The sequence below is a fragment of the Portunus trituberculatus genome, chromosome 19, assembly GCF_017591435.1.
Source record: "Portunus trituberculatus isolate SZX2019 chromosome 19, ASM1759143v1, whole genome shotgun sequence".
Lineage (NCBI taxonomy): Eukaryota > Metazoa > Arthropoda > Malacostraca > Decapoda > Portunidae > Portunus > Portunus trituberculatus.
In genome coordinates, this window is record NC_059273.1 from 7,217,788 (window position 1) to 7,235,000 (window position 17,213).

The 17,213-nt window shown below is 39.1% G+C and overlaps 3 protein-coding genes across 5 annotated transcripts in view; all 3 read right to left on the minus strand.

The window, feature by feature from the left end:
• Positions 1-1,607: 1,607 nt before the first annotated feature.
• LOC123506303 (zinc finger and SCAN domain-containing protein 22-like) lies at positions 1,608-13,216 on the minus strand. Of its 2 annotated transcripts, none has more exons than XM_045258267.1 (2): positions 13,019-13,216; positions 1,608-6,372 (listed from the first exon to the last, which is right to left on the minus strand). In XM_045258267.1, exon 2 carries the CDS (start codon positions 6,305-6,307, stop codon positions 4,682-4,684), a length of 1,626 nt encoding a protein of 541 aa, XP_045114202.1. In that variant the 5' UTR covers positions 6,308-6,372; positions 13,019-13,216; the 3' UTR covers positions 1,608-4,681. The 2 variants fall into 2 exon arrangements, with proteins under 2 accessions (XP_045114202.1, XP_045114201.1); XM_045258266.1 differs by lacking the exon at positions 13,019-13,216 and adding an exon at positions 6,772-7,715.
• On the minus strand, positions 7,850-13,989 carry LOC123506304 (zinc finger protein 91-like). Of its 2 annotated transcripts, XM_045258269.1 has the most exons (3): positions 13,226-13,242; positions 10,463-10,540; positions 7,850-9,921 (listed from the first exon to the last, which is right to left on the minus strand). In XM_045258269.1, exon 3 carries the CDS (start codon positions 9,841-9,843, stop codon positions 8,533-8,535), a length of 1,311 nt encoding a protein of 436 aa, XP_045114204.1. In that variant the 5' UTR covers positions 9,844-9,921; positions 10,463-10,540; positions 13,226-13,242; the 3' UTR covers positions 7,850-8,532. The 2 variants fall into 2 exon arrangements, with proteins under 2 accessions (XP_045114204.1, XP_045114203.1); XM_045258268.1 differs by lacking the exon at positions 10,463-10,540 and having other exon boundaries at positions 13,226-13,989.
• A 419-nt stretch (positions 13,990-14,408) lies between these two features.
• Positions 14,409-17,213, minus strand: part of LOC123506013 — a 16,480-nt gene continuing 13,675 nt past the window's right edge. Inside the window, exon 8 of the mRNA XM_045257822.1 lies at positions 14,409-17,213. This exon is cut by the window's right edge and continues 1,307 nt beyond it. Coding sequence (XP_045113757.1) covers positions 16,425-17,213 — 789 coding nt within the window. The 3' untranslated portion in view covers positions 14,409-16,424.

The window sequence follows — 17,213 nt, forward strand, 5'->3', positions numbered from 1 at the left end:
ATCATTAGTATGACCATCACTATTTTTCTTTCAGTGGTGGTAAAATGATCTACGTAGTCAACATTTTGCGTTGATGGCTCATACTCATGGAGGTAATGGTGTCTTATGATACAACAGCACACTGCCTAAATATCTCAGCAGGATCTCTTTCCGCTGAGAGCAATCCACCCATGTCTCACTATATGCCATCTTAAAGTACTTCCATTTGAAGTTAAGTTCTCACAAATTAGATAAAGAAAACAACTTTTCATACTTGATGAGCTGGGCACCCAACTAACACCATTTACATTTGAGACAATTATAATTTTCACCAAGTAATTCCTTTACTATCTATTCACTCAATTTGCAGTGCTTCTATCCTTGATTACTTACAATGATCGCAAGGCCAATGTCCAATGGCCAGTTACAGTGTACAGACTATGAAACTGATAAGAGAGAGAGAGAGAGAGAGATGTTCGCAAGTAAAGTCGGCTCATTACTAGATGAAGCAAATCCCTACTTATAATTCTAACTTAAGTGACGTCTGTTATCCTCGTTTCATAATACACCTCTCCTTAACCCCTTGACATCCTCTCCCATGCCTCCTCACTCCCATGCATGTATGATTATATGTATAACCCTTAACTCCCATTTGGTGTGTGTGTGTGTGTGTGTTACATTGTAAACACTGTACTAATGACTTCTGAGAGAGAGAGAGAGAGAGAGAGAGAGAGAGAGAGAGAGAGAGAGAGAGAGAGAGAGAGAGAGAAAGGAGATGGGCATGGGCTATGAGAAATATAAAAACAAGAGGTTGGAATGGGGAGGTGGAAATGAAGTGGGATTGAGAAAGATGTGGCTTGATATATGTCACAATTTCTGGCCAATTATACTTACCTTTGAGTTGACATGTCACTCAGGGTAAAAGTAAGGATAAAAATGTTGCTTCACCAAGTAGGGCACCATCCTATAAGCATTACAGGTAGTACAATTTGTTTCTTTTCTGCAAGTAGTGTTAACAACTTGGTAGAGTAAGAAAATTTTGGCATGATTGTTTTCAAATTTATTGTGATTGATAATTACATGTCATGATACATACAATGATTCAATATGATCATGGTACTAAGCAATATTGGGGAATTTTATCCAATAGCAGCTAGTTTCATGTTAAGACCTTAATAAAGATTAAATTGCTTAATGCCTCCAAACACATACATGTTGCACACTAGAGATTCGTCTATTACTGCCACGATACAGGACGAACAGAAATGCAAACCCTTATTACACGATGATGTAGCAAAGATACACACTTTATGGGCCCTCAAACACCATCCAAGCCACTCAACCATCAGCCACTCTAACTGCCCACAATGAATACATTACTGAACAGAGAGAGAGAGAGAGAGAGAGAGAGAGAGAGAGAGAGAGAGAGAGAGAGAGAGAGAGAGAGAGAGAGAGAGAGAGAGAGAGAGATATATATATATATATATATATATATATCTCATATATATATATATATATATATATATATATATATATATATATATATAAACTCTTCCCAATTTATACAGTGTGCATCTTTGGGTGCAAAGTAAAAGCATAACTATATTTGACTGTCAAGAAAAATCATGTTTTAATTGTGAATGTATATTTGAAAAAAAAAAGTGATAATATAAAAGTTTATATAGGAAGAACAACTAATCTACAACACATCTCATACAAATTGCTTTAAAGCAGTGATGATCTAATACAATGGACTGTCAGTAATCCAGCCCAGCCAGCAGTAAACCTCTGAGGAGTGCACATCATGTTTTAAGTAAATATAATGTCAATGTCATGCCAATGAGTTCATATGAAATAATGTAAACCTCAGAAATAAGAAAACACAATGTAAGCAGCAGCAGCTGTCCATAATTTCCTTTTCTAAATACTTTACATAGTTATGCAACAGTTTAATCTTAATACTGTCCATCATTGGTACTAACATTCCCTCCCCCTATATCTCTTTCCCCTTCCCTACAGCCATGCTGCTGTGTTGGATATGTACAACGGTACAATATTTCTCTGAGGGCTGTGGTGTGTACTCTACCATACTAAGAGCCCTATCTGTTTTTGCCTGGTTTAAAACATGTGATTCTGCAAAAATCTTTTGAGAAAATAATGCAAATAGTGGAATTCTCTGCAAATACTTTTCACATAAGTTACACTGCAGTTAACTGCTACATAAAATAAAGGATGATTGCACTCTGCACACAAAGTAAAAAAAAAAAAAAAAAAAAAAAAAAAAAATCTGGATGTGATCTGATTCAAGCAAGCCTGTGTTGCTCTTTGCTCTGGGACAGAAATTGTTTAAACTAAAAAAACCCAATAAATAAATAAAAAATTCATAATGGAATCTTATCAAATGAAATACTGTAATACTTTCTCTTGCATTAAAGTAAATGTCACAGGCAATATTAATACATACACAGTACTTATACATATTACAATATAAAGTATGTATTAATTGTTCCCCAAAAATTAGGTGCATGAGAAATGTTTTTTTTTTTACAATTGTTTAAAAAAATTTTAATCACACTGATCAATCCTGAGAATTTCAATTAGTGGTCAGGATTAGGTTTTCCTGCAGTAACTAAGACAAATCTAAACATGAAGTGTCTTAATCAATCATTTGAAGCTCTATACATTTTTTTTTTTACATATTATGTCAGAACCTTTCTTCATCAGTGCCATGATCTTTAAAGCGTGATTTCTTGCCATGTCTCTTGCATTTTCAATATTTCATTTAGTTCCACCTACTTTTTTTTTCTCTTTAATTCTAGTGCTGAATGAAATTTAGATATCCTTGAAAATTCATTTTATACAACTTCAAGTATTTTCAAAAGCCATTGTTTTCCTTGCATATATCATCACAATCTGTCTAACACACATTGCATATATGAGCATTTGAATAAAGGCTTGACTACAATAACCATATTCAGTTTACAATCCACAGGTCAGATCCACACATAAACAGCCAGTCAATGACATGTATCTTTAAATACCACATAAAATTAAGGTAAGGCAAGGCAGATGAAAGTTTTATAATGTCTTGTATTCTCATATGGTGTAAGTAATATCACTGCAAACCAAAGGTATTGTGAAAAGTATTGTAACATGGAATAAGTTTTCTGGCAAATACTTCAACATTATCCCAAAGGATTACTTGTGTTTTGGTTCCTTAAAGAACATCTGGTAAGTTGGCATATTTTATGATTTTTATGAAATAAACACTTGGTTGCACTTCCAATCCTGGTAGAAAAGAGAATCTTCTAGCATCACATGTGCCAATTATTGTTAAAACCCTTTCTTATCAGTATTTCATCATATAATCATATGTGATAGAGTATTTTCAAATCTTATGAGGTTCGCTTAATGTGACGTGGGGATATTATTTCTTGTACCTCATCATTCAAGAATAGAATTACACCCTCCTATGTTACATAATGGAATGAAGAACAGGCACATTCATCCACTGTACTGATATGGCTTCATTTGATCCCCACAAAAATAATCAACTATCATGGAATGGTTTATGATGTTGAAGACATGAAGAGCTCTCTTTACCAGGAATGTTGTGCAACATTTTGCCTTTTTAAAATAAGAAATGAATTTCGACATGTGTGTGTGTGTGTGTTCACCAACATCACCTGCTGGTCACCCAGCCAGCCTTCCCCATTACAGAGCAAGTTCAGAGCTCACAGACCAATCTTCAGGTGGGACTGAGACCACAACACACTCCACACACTGGGAAAGCGAGGCCACAACCCCTCGAGTTACATCCCATACCTATTTGCTGCTAGGTGAACAGGAGCTACACATTGTGTGTGTGTGTGTGTGTGTGTGTGTGTGTGTGTGTGTGTGTGTGTGTGTGTGTGTGTGCGCGCTTGTGTGTGAAAGAATTCCTCTCTCATAAAGAGCAATTTAATCAGCACAAAGAATAATTTCATTCAGTTTAATTACTGCTGCAATACCTGTCATGAGCCAGGAATGGTGGGCAGCTGATCTTCAGGTGTCACTGACATTCCATCTTGCCACTGCCTGTACAGCACATGCCACACAATGCACTCCAGCTTTGTTATGGCAGTACAACTGAGCACCACAGTAGCAATTAGTGCATGCAAGCCAATAATAATAATAATAATAATAATAGTAATACAAGGTGTGAGCACCAGTAATAAACAAGAAGAGTACCCTCTCTAAATCAATTAACTTATAATTTAATACAAAAGTATAGGATCTATTCAACTGGAAGTTTAGTTCATTAAAAGTAAAACATATTAATGACTTACAACATACTTTAAAATAAGGAAAATAGTGTTATCAAATAACTTGCACTTATGGGATATTGTGATATTTTCATATTTTCAGGAACACCCATTGGCACAAGAATGCTTACTTTTAGAAGCCTACCAATTAATTTTAGTTTTAAAAGTATATTTCATAGTTTAATTTCTAACAGGCACCAAATTACAAGTAGAGAATTACAGTACTTTTAAAATAAACAATATAATTAAAACTACAAGTTTAAACATGATAGGAGCATAAGTTCTCTTATAAAAAATTGTACACTTACATTTTAATATGATACAACTCATGAACTTTACTGAGCACAAAATAGTAAAGATGATACCGACCTTGAAACATACCAGTAAATTCTCTGCACTCACTGGTACTGCCTGGGATACCACATCTGCACACCATCTCGAGTTATCAGCTGGTGGGTCACTTGTGTCTGGGGATCATGGGATACTATTTGAATAGGGACTTCAGGATGAAGAGTCACCAGCTGAACCCCCCCAGCTGCTGCTGCTTGTTGTTCTGCCTCTTCAGGAGAAACAATAGTCAGCGCAGTTGCGTCTTCAATGTGGATCTCATGAGTGGCATGCTGCAGGTGTTCATGCTGCAGCTGGTGGTGTTGGAGTTCATCAGCATGCTGCTCCAAAGAATCATGTTGAAGCTCTGTCTCCTCCACTATTTTCTCTATTTTGAGTGGGTCAATTATGGCTTCTGGAATTATCTCTTCAGACTGATCTTCACTGATTTCATCTAAAGGAACTTCTTCTGGTTCCAACTCTCCGTCAATGTCTTCCTCCTCTTCATCAAAATCTTCCTGCTTGAAATACTTCCTTGGCCTCCCCCTCTTACCACGGCCTCTCTTGCGAGGTCGTCCCCTGGGTCGTCCTTTCCTCTTCTGAACATACTTTCTGCCACTACCTGGTTTGGGGCCTGGCTTCTTGGCATCCGGGCGCCGTGGTGCTCTCGGCTTCTTGGAAACTTCTTTGCCACAGTACTTTTCCTTGTGTACAGTCAAGCTTTCTTTGTATTTGAATGCCTTGTCACAAGAATCACACTTGAATGGCCGTGACTTGGAATGCACTTTCATGTGTTTGTCCAGAGCTGAACTAAAGAAGAATGCCTTGCTACACTTCTCACATTGGAAAGGCTTCTGCCCTGTGTGCTTTTTCTTGTGCGTTGAGAGTGATGATGAGTGTGTAAATGCAGCAGCACAAAGATCACACTTCCATGGCTTTTCTCCAGTGTGCACTCTGAAGTGATTTTTAAGCTGCTGTGCAGTAATGAAGGCATGATTGCACTCCTGACAGACATATGGCTTCTCGCCAGTATGTGTTCTCATATGTGCAGGTAAGTGTGAAGATCTAGCAAATGTTTTCCCACATATACCACACATGTATGGCCGTTCACCAGTGTGAAGTCGCTTGTGCATCCGGAGGTTGGAGCGCTGTGCAAATGCCAAGCCACACTCACCACACACGAAAGGCCTCTCGCCAGTGTGGGTACGGAGGTGATCCCGCAAGGTGGCATTGCAGGACACAGTCTTGCCACATTCAGGACAGGGCACACGTTCTCCACCACTCTGACGCACCCGAGACTTGGGCTGCTTCACAATCATCAGTGGGTCAGGTGTGGATGCAGGTGGAGGCTTAGTGACTGGTGTTGGATTAGTGACTGCCTGCACTTGGACCTGTAAGTTGCCATACTGAGCCTGAACTTGCTGATTAAACTGGCGTGCAATATCTGGGCTGCCCAGCTCTACCTGGACAGCTGGTCCACTGGTGATGAGTTGACCAACACCATCAGGACTGTAATTATACCAGGCCAAACCAGTAACACCAGTAACACCTGCCACAGACCCAACGGTGTTTACACCACTGACATTGTTCAATGTCTGGACACCCGTCACTCCAGCTACACCCTGCACAGTACCAACAGCAGCCACATGAGTCACCCCTGTAGCCCCTGATGTGACAATGTGCTCCAAATTCTCCATCTGCCCCAGGGGTTGATAGCAGTCTTCCTTAAAGGCAGCCACTGCTGTCTACATCAACATGGCTCCTGGAACAAAATGGAACAATAGGTTAAGAGCAAGGTCAATATGCATTCACCTAATGCTAACGGGTACAAAAAATTCTTACCAGTATCAACAAAATTTGATACTTTACAATGATCCTGTATAATGTTAGTGTCATAATCTGAAAAAAAGGAAAAGTTCACAAACTCACAACTTTATTGTATTAGTTTCATCAATATGCGAGCAATTTATTTTTCTATCATTCATAAACCTGGTATTCTAACAACACATCAACAATTTCTTTTAAGGTAAAACCTAATCCAAAAACCTATAATATCCTGAAGAAATTATAACTAAATCTTGCAGCATCTTGGGTAGTTCAGATTTCTACTATTTTCTTACTAACATATAAAAGAAATTTATAGTGGTATAAGACAGTTTACCTATGAAGTGTGGTGGCAAGTTGAACCATAATCACAATTCTTGCACTGAGGTGGATGCGAGCTGTGGTCTTCACACTACTGCACAGTCAGCATCAAGGTGCCTCTAAGCCATACACACCCACACCCAACAGCAGCAGTAAACACATTACAACAAAGCTTTTTAACACACTCATATCTCAAATACTGCATCAGAAATCTCTCATCACAACACTCTATCATCAGTCTAAAAGAACTCTTGATCAATCAGGTCACATGGGGAGGATGCTATACTAATAAAATTTCATGAAAATTGTCAATAGCAAACAGTAAACCATTTCTGGTTTGTCCAAATCACTTACATCATAGGGAAATTTATCTTGCTGTTATGTACTTCAGTTCCAAAGTGGGTCTTTCAAAATTTTAGTTTTGCCAAATTGCTCTCAAATAAACATGCTTAAACTGTATGTTTAATTATGTTAGTTGCTGTTATATGAAACATTTTAGGAGCTCTGCTATGCAGCTTTGCAAAAGGGTAATGACTTATGGAGGGAAATCATGACCGCTTGGATGATTTTGATGGAACACGTGCATGTCACCTTAAATTTATGCAAAATAACTGCTATTACGGGTATAGTTAGCTGCATTTAGCATGACATTCAACAACCCTTAGTTCAAACAAAATATTCAGCAAACTCAATAAACATCATATGACATTACACTTCATGGTCCAATGCTTTGGCTAGATGAAGGCAAAAATTGTTTATAGCACACTGATAAATGTGTTGCAGAACATACAACACTACTAAAGTTACAGGTGACACAAGAATAAGCAGACTACTATGAGAATTAGATTTAACAGACTTCATTATGTCTTTAGGGTCATACTATGTTGTCAAGATGTATACACCTTAAATCTCCTTGAGCCACGTTATAAATACAAATATAGCACCTTTAGGATGTCCATGTGTCAAGTTGCTATTACTAAAGTTACTTTATCATTATTATACCTGCAGGTATAATGATGACAAAGTGAATGACAATACACAAGCATTTCATGGTAATAACTAATGTGAACTTTCTAGGTAACTTTTATAAGACCTTTAAATTTTACATTTTATTTGGTCAAATGAGAAATTACATATTTGAATTTTTGAACAATATTTTATTTATACTGGAAATATTAAATTCTTAACAGTTGGCATTGTACATTGATAACATGTTCAAAGAACATTGTAATATACATAAGCATACATGGGACATTATTTTCTTACCTGTCCAAGAGCTCTTAATTTAGATCTAAACATAACATGTAATGTTTGGTATAAAATATTTATTCTTCATAGAAATCTTAAATACTAAAATAACTGTCCTCAGCTAGTTTCACAATGCAATATTTTATATCAATGATAATGAAATTTGTCAACAAGTTGATTTCAATGACAGTAAAAATCAACCCACAATGAGAATGCCAGGACCACTACCCAATACATTGTGAAGCTCTCTGGGATATACACAAGCAGTTAGCAGTCTTGTAGAAAAATAATATTAAGACATAAAACCATTTCTCCTCTCAAGAAAATTAGAATAATTCTTGTATTGAATAGTCAATTTATTCATTGTCATTTTACCGCCACTTGAATTGAACATCTAAAAATTTTCATCATGTTCTCAGTGCACCATTAGTGCTACATCTTAAGTAGGATGACTGAACTATCAACTGACAGTTGCTTGCCTTATTAACACAAGCAGATTCCCAACAATAGACATTTGAAAATCACACCACTAATATTGCTGCTTGGGAAACCACAATGTATGGGATCCATCTCTCTCTACATACGTTTCTTGAGGCAACTGGTGTTGGGTAAGGCTGCATGCTCCCTCATGCAATGCAGCCATTGCCACTGCTGCTTCTTGGTGTAGGTTAGAGGTCTCATCCAAGCTTGCAGTGGCAGTGGCTACAGATACAACCTCTTCTGATGGCACCATTTCATGATGAATTATGTGATTTTCCTGTGGTATACCTTCTGGAACTATGACCTCATGTTGGTGTAAGTGGCTTTGTATATGTAAAGGGTCCCCGTGTATATCTGGATGCTCAACCTCCATAGAATCTACATCCACAACGACAGTGGGTACCTCCTCCATTTCCTCCTTGGTCTCCACTGGGATGCTTTGTGTTTCTTCGCCACTTTCAGCATGAACCTCAGCCTTGACTACCGTCATGTCTTCCTCTTTAGGTTCCACAAGGTCATCTTCAGCTGGGGGATTCTTTCTCCTGCCCCGCTTGGCATACCGACCCTTTTTTTTGGGTCTTCCCCGAGGCCGACCTGTTGGCTTTTTCCTGTATGATTTGCGGCCACTACCAAGAGGTCTTCCTCTCTTTCTCTTTTCTCCAGTGCATCTTTTCTTATGTGAAGAAAGAGATGAGCTGTGTGTAAAGGCAGTCTGGCAGTACTCACATACAAAAGGTTTCTCTCCAGTGTGGGTGCGTGCATGGTTCTTAAGAGCTTGAGCAGAGGCAAACGAATTATCACACTGTTCACAGGAATATGGTCTCTCGCCGGTGTGTACCCTCATATGGCCCGGTAAGTGAGAACTACGGGAAAATGTTTTGCCACAGATACCACACATATAAGGCCTTTCTCCAGTATGGACACGTTTGTGTAATCTCCAGTTTGACCGCTGAGCAAAGGACATTCCACATTCAGTACAGACAAAGGGCCTCTCACCTGTATGCAGCCTCATGTGGTCTCTTAGGTTTGCATTACAAGAAAAGGTTTTACCGCACTGATCACACGGCACACGTTCACCATTCGTTGTTCTTGCTCGCGGCTTTGCTAGTTTTTGAGGGACAGGTGGATCAGGTGTGGGTGGAGCAGGTGGTGGCTGAGGTTGATGTGCTACTATAATCTGCTGTGGCTGTGCCGGCACAGCCTGGAGGCTACCATATTGTAATTGGACTTGTTGGTTGATTTGTCTTGCAATGTCAACACTCCCTAGTTCTACTTGAACAGGAGCACTTGTGGTGATAAGGCCTTCAACCGTGTTGTAGTTGCACCACATCAAGCTTGAGGAATTTTGTGTTGGCTCCATCCTTACTGCCTATGTCACCTCCGGAAGTACAAATCGTGGAGGAGCTGCTGCACAGATGTCACCTTGCCACAAACATATCTGGAAAGAGAATTTCACAACATTATCATCTTTTATTTCTCCTGGAAAAATGCATCTAAAGCCTATTCACAGTGGTGATCATGCATTAATTTAAAAACTATTGATGCTTCCCCATAAGTGTGACTGAGAGAGGCTCAATGTCCACGGCAGACATTTCACTAAGGGATATATAAGACAAGAGTATAGTGAAATGTTTTATTCCAGTTCTGTTTCACAAGCATGGGATATCAGGTTGTTTTCTGATGCTGGCTTCCAATATGCTCATTCAGCAATAATTGTTGACACATGGTGAATCTCCTTTCAAGGCCAGTACTCCTCTCACTTCATCTGCAAAATTAAATCAGCAGAGCTTGTTCCTGTTAAATTGTTAACTTAGCAGCTATTACTCAAAGCCGAATCTCTACTTTATAACTAGTCTGGCACGGCAAGGAATCAGGAGTTTCGAGCAGTATTCATGTTATGGCTTATGCATCCTGTCTTTCAAACAACCCAGATACCCCTCACTTAAAACAGCAAAGTGAAAACAGCCAATGGTACATACCTCACTCTGCTAACAGCATACATCTTCCTCATTCGTAGTATTAATATGATATGACTTCAGAGGCTGTGACCTGGGTTGCTGGAAACAGGACGCTTTACATATGCCAAAACTAAACAACAAAAATAACATGAAGAAACAGCATTCATTTACATATTCAAAACAAAAACACTTTCTTTAATCTCATTTCAATTCTAACCACAAGGTTGAAAAGTTGTTTAGTGGTTTTAACTGTGGTGAGAAGACAAAGAGGCTGTTATTCCTCTTGTATTCAGGTTATACGATAGATGACAAGTTATTGTCTATCATTTTTCTATTCAATATTTTGGAGCACAGCTCAGAAACCATGTACAGCAATTGGACAATATATCAATTGCCATGCACCATACTTTTATAAAGTTGAATTGGTATGGGGATTATGGCAAGTAACAAAATCAAAGGACTAAGAAGGCACTTAACCTTCATGCTGTTCTACTTGGATACATAAACATCTTATTAGTGAAGCTCAAAACAGTTCACAACTTGAGTACATTTCATTTCTCCAAATACTTGTTATAAATTGTATTTGAAGCACAACAATAAGCACATGTGTTTTGAGTGAGTGTCCTAAAGAGCACTTTTTGAACTTCCAAAGAATCAATAATTGTGAGACTTCTGTCCAAAGCAAGCCAAACTTATTCCATATGCCTGTTACAAGATAAAAAAAAAAAAAACAATTGTGTTGTCTTGCATGGGCTCACTCGGATTATTCACACAAACTTTATAAAATTTGACATCAATGAAATTTGACCATGACAAAAGGTAAAAAAAATAAATAAATAAACAATAATAATAATAATAATAATAATAAATAAAATAAATAACTAAATAAAAAAAAATTAAAGGAAGATACCACAAAACCCAATTCATCATTAAATGCAACCCTGTATAATGTAACAAAATAACAAATATAAGCAATTTCAAGGTTTTAAGTAAAACCTTGTAAACGAAAAAAATAATTAATTAATAATCACAATGCATAAGTAAACATGGCTGTACATCACAGATTCTGCCAACATCGTGTATGTAAGAAACATAATTGTTCTGCAAATATCTGCATCTAAGAATGAGAACAATATGGTGGCTAGTGGTATGCCACAGTAATTAACCGAGTCACACTTCCACGCTCTTTACTAGAGTACATACTTGTTACTGTGAACAGCATACAATGCAGTGTGCACTTAACCTCGACCTGGTACACACAAAATATGCCAGTGCAGCTTGCTAAAGTGAAGAGCCAAAAAGAAGCAAACACAAAAGCTCTCCTACACCCAGTCATCATTTGGTTATTGGAGTAAGCTGTTAAGCTTAATTTTTGCCTCCACCTTCTCCCAGCTCAACTTTCAAATTGGCCACACCTCCACAGACAACCAGAATGGACAAAGAATATCAAGCAAGACTGACTTCTAAAGGGCAACAGGATCTGAGAGAGAGAGAGAGAGAGAGAGAGAGAGAGAGAGAGAGAGAGAGAGAGAGAGAGAGAGAGAGAGAGAGAGAGAGAGAGAGTCTCCTGAGGGAATCACTGATAAAGCATTAAGACCTTACAAATGTCAGCCTTTCAACCGCATTATTGGCACAATCTCTAATTATATCTTGGTCACTGGTGTGCATTGCCTGACAAGCGAATGACCATGCTGGCACCTCTGCTGTGGAGAAAAACTTAGCCTGAGAAGTCAAAGGCTTCACCTTTGAAAGGGAGATAAGACAACTTTAAAGACATAAGTTTAGGTTTAACCTGCTGGATGAACAGCTGAGCTATAGTGAACTTCATCATGACGTTCAGGAGTCCTTACAAGAAACAATAAATTATGAAGAAATCCCTCTAGTCAGATATTCACCGATACCTGATAACATGAAAAATATTCCCTACATTATAGAGATAACAGAGTAACAGATACACAACAGGTGACATAAGGCATTGGAACGGATGAGCACTGTCATGCTAATACCGACGACTGAAAACATTTGTATCTGGTGCAGCATGGCTGGCAGGCTGGCTAGCGGGAATGGGCGGGCTGGCGGCCTGCCCGTGTGCGGCCCCAGCTGTGACAGGTTCACGTCAGGCAGTCAATACCAGTGTCTGATAAAAACACCACAGACACCTCACTGAGTGCCTGTATAACCCATGACCGCTGCCGACACCCTCTGTGCCTCGCCGCCATGCTCGTGCCCGTGCCGCAGTCCATGTGCCTCTCAACAAGTGAGGCCCATTCAAACCCTGGAGGGCCGTGGGGCGTCGCGCCCCTTCCCTAGGGTGGGGCGGGGCGGGGTGGACTCAGTCGCCCACCACACGCGTCTAGGAATAATCAAGCATCTCATGGCAACTCAACATATAAATTTACAACAGTTAACCTACAATACACGCTGCACGATTATTTATCTCTATATGACAACTTTCTTCGTCAGTTTCCCACGAAACAATTTCCCCAGCCTGGCCACGGGTGGCCGCCCCCAGCACCGCGGCCGCTACCTCGCAGGCCACCAACAATAACCTAAACTTGCACAAAACATAAAAGGCACCTCGCACGTTCAACTGCAGCTGAGTGTGGGCGAGATAAAGGTAACTGCTAACAGGCGAGTGTCTGGCGAGGTGTGGCGTCTGTGGCGGAAGGGTGGCCGCGGGCCGCCACCACATGCCTCACGCCCAGTATAGGGCCGCCCTTCCGCCCATGCCCGCCACACACACCCCAGAAGTATTAGCAAGGCGGTCCTGGGTTGTCTACTCACCTAACACGGGAAGAACGCAGCAGGAAGGGAGATTATGGATGTAACTTTGCCCGTCGATGGGAGTAGTCGGAAGCCTCTCTGTTTACTGCAAAGTTGCCACTATTGTCTTATAAAAAGATACTAAAATATAAACACTTCTCTGTGTACGTTAGTAAGTATCCAATAAATACAAATATATTTCATCAGTATAATCTGAGTGTTTAAGTATATATTTTTTAAGTGGTATCATGGTGAAATTGTCAAGAATAGTGTTGGGGACAAAGGCCTTGGCGCCATCTTGTGGCACGAGATGGCAACGGGATGTTCCAACACTCCGCTGAGACGCCATGGCTGCCCAACCAGGAACAAACACTGATGCATAATTATGACACGTTAATGCCACAATAAAACGAAGCTTCCTTGCTTCCAAATCATTATCCCTCCTGAGCCATGGCGTGATAAAAGGACTCCTATGTGAGATGGTGTTGTCAACCTTGACATTAATAGGTTGTAAATTTGTTGCATTACCACCGTAGGGCTGCTCCTGTTTTGAAAGCATTGATACACGTTTGCACGATTCCAACTGCACCTTAGTTTTGCATAGGCTTACCATCTCTACTGATGCGTTTCTTGTCCTCATATGGTGAACACTTCCTGGTCCACTACCCTGCCACCTTTATCTTGTACCATTATCACGATTCATGAGAGGGAATTGTAAACATTCTGTGATCTCAATAATCCCGCTTGTATACTTTTTCCTTTTCCATGAGAGTACATACAAGTGTCCGGATACATACATGCTATCCTCAATAAACTAAACCTACATAGTTATCTGTCGCAGTTGTTTTGTTCTCAGGCATGAGTGGTATTCCTTTGTGTGCAAGACTACAGAGAGAGAGAGAGAGAGAGAGAGAGAGAGAATTCTAGTGTTTAAAGTTTAAACAATTTAGAGGGAATTTTCATTATTTCCTCACATTTGATCATATCATTATATAAGAAATACTGATGTATTGGTTATTTGAAGTTTTAAGTGGCACTCAATTGCTGCAAACACTAAAATAGAAAAGGAAAAAAGAATAAATAAATGAATAAAATATAAAGCCTAAAATGAAATACTTGCTATCACTAATCTTTATTATTATTATAGGTGTGACAACCTATAAGGTGTCTGCTGGCATTAATACTTGGGTATAAAAACAAGTGATAGATGTAGCTCCAATGTAATGTATAGATCAAGTCCAAAAATCACCTGAGCTTTTCTTTAACAAAGTTCTCAAGCTCTTCATATAAATACCTGCAATTATACCTTTACCCAAGAATTTCACACACAATAAAGTGCAAAAATAACAACTGTTGATGATGGTGGAATAAATGGTCACAGGATGAAGCTACAATTATCATCATTAAACTTCTAAGTACAAAAAGCTTTGCTCATTGTCTCCAGCCATGTCTTCTGTTTTCTTCCATGAGGAGGCAGAGTCAGATATCTGGATAGCCCTAATTCTCAAGTATCTGGGTTACAGCAGAGTAAAGAATTCACATACTTGGCAACAAGAACCTTATTAGAGCCTCTGGTAGGATGACACTAGTGCCCAGTGCCACCTCTCTCATGGACTGAGTGTTGTGAGGAAGGCCGTAGCATGACTGGAGGCCAGACCCCAAGCACCCTCCCTCTCAGCTCCCTGCAAGTGTCAGGAACAGGAACAAACTCACTTGGAAGCAACTGCTAGAGATATCTAGTAAAGCACCCATACAGTATCTGAGGTAAGTGCTTTGTATACTTGCTGGAGCTAAACAATAACATACATACATAGAGACAATGTTTCTCACAATTGTATGTACAATGCAATGGAGCTTCCAGATGGACAACCTATCTTTTATAGATAATACAAAATACATGTATGTAAATGTGTTTCTTTAACTCAATTTTGTAGCCAGACAACAGCAGCATCCATGTACGTTAATGATGCTTCCTTTATCTTAATTGCAAGTTCACTTTTTTTTAATTAAATCATCAGAATACTCAAGCTAATCTTTGGCACAGCAAACTGTCATTGTTCCATCATTGAGATATACTGAGATTCTGTTTAGGATATACTTGCTTCAGACTGGTGAGCTGTTCAATATAGTAAATGTATTTTAACAGAGTATATTTTGTTCATTGTTTTGATTTGAGGCTTTCTGTTCATTCAGCAACTACTGAGCACCTAACCCCTAACTATCACTTGCCTGGCAGTGGTTCACAACTAATACACACTACCAGGCTTTGAAACTTTCCCTGTCAACCTTTGCAACCACAATACATTCATAAGTTACTCAAGTGGCTCCGTTATATGTTCAGTATCTAGGATAACTACTGTTAGTAGTATTTAATTATTGCATATCATTAGTATAGGCTGCCATTATGGTGCTATTCAATTACATTTATTTTGTTCAGATTTATGAATATGTGGTGGTTTGGCTACATGCAAAGAAAAGATGAGAATGACTGGGTGAGGCATGATGAACACTTGAGGGGGAAGGCAGAGTTACAGTAGGTACCGGACCAAAGAAGGCATGGGATGAGATCCTGAGGTGGAACCCTAGTCAGAAGACTTCACCCAAATAAAGGTAACTTAATAGTGTAGCTCATGAGAATCAGCAGTGACTTGGCTGATCCATGTCAACCTGAAACTTGCCCTTTCAAACTGTCACCATCCTCTACAACTCTTGTCAACTATAAACAGTACTGAAATGTTCAGTATACTTATTTGTAACAGATATGATAATCCTCAAATTAATTATAACAAAAATCCATCAATGATATAATTTTCTATTATCTATCAAGATTTTGTTTGTCTTTCTTGCATTTTTCTTATATTGGAAACTTAATAATAAAGCACTGAAGTACAGAATATATGACAGTAGGATCAATGGTGACAAATTTGTTTTCCTTTACATAGAGTAGGTTTGCATGTATAAATTATGTGTTTCAGTCCTCTGATCTCCTTCATTACCAGAGCCACTCAGGTACTGTACCAAGCAAAGCAGATAGTTTGCAATTACTAAATTACTGATAGTAGTAATTTCACTGAAATTGCACTTAAAAAAAAAATTAACTATATGAGTACAGTGCTCATTAAAGTTAATAGTTCAACAGTTCAACTGTAATTATCACAATAGTGCATTATTTTCTTATTACACACCACTTTCTTCAATGTACCTTCTGCTGATAAGATGCCTATGCATTGTAATATACCATGTGAATGTTCTGAGGCTGATGCTCCAGCTGTGTTAGGTGATCCTGAAGTGAAACGTGAGCCTGACTCAAGTTTTGGGGTTGAGACAAATTCTGGGGCTGAGAAAGATTTTGTGGTTGTGATAAGCTATCACTTTGAGATAAATTCTGGGGCTGTGATAGATTTTGAGGTTGATTTAAATTAGGAGATTGAGACATATTCTGAGAGTGAGAAAGATTTTGGGGCTGAGAAAGGGTTTGATTCTGTGATAAGTTGTGAGGCTGAGACATGCTGTTAGATTGAGATAAATTTTGAGGTTGTGATAAGTTTTGTGGCTGAGAGAGATTTTGTGGTTGATGGATATTTGATGACTGAAGCAATTTGGGATTGAGAGAAAGGTTTTGTGGCTGAGACAAGTTTTGGGCAAGAGAGAGATTATGAGGCTGTGAATGGTTGTGTGTCTGGGAAAGATTTTGTGGCTGACTAAGATTTTGTGCTTGGGAAAGATTCTGAGGCTGGACAAGATTTTGAGGCTGAACCAAATTCTGTGGCTGCACTAAATTTTGAGGCTGTACTAAATTTTGTGGTTGAACTAGATTTTGAGGCTGCAAGTGACTATGAGACTGAACTAAATTTTGAGACTGGTTTCTATTCTGTGGTTGTACAAGATCCTGAGGCTGGTGGAGTGTGTGGTGGAGGTGGCTGTCCTCAAGGTGCTGAACGTGGAGTTGTGTGTGGGGCATGGCAACATGGAGCTGGACTACAGGAATGTGTGGCAGTGAAAGGGGGTC

Bases quoted from the DNA above. Each gene is read 5' to 3' on its own strand.
- LOC123506303 (XM_045258267.1), bottom strand. From the start codon at position 6,307: ATGGAGAATTTGGAGCACATTGTCACATCAGGGGCTACAGGGGTGACT.
- LOC123506304 (XM_045258268.1), bottom strand. From the start codon at position 9,843: ATGGAGCCAACACAAAATTCCTCAAGCTTGATGTGGTGCAACTACAAC.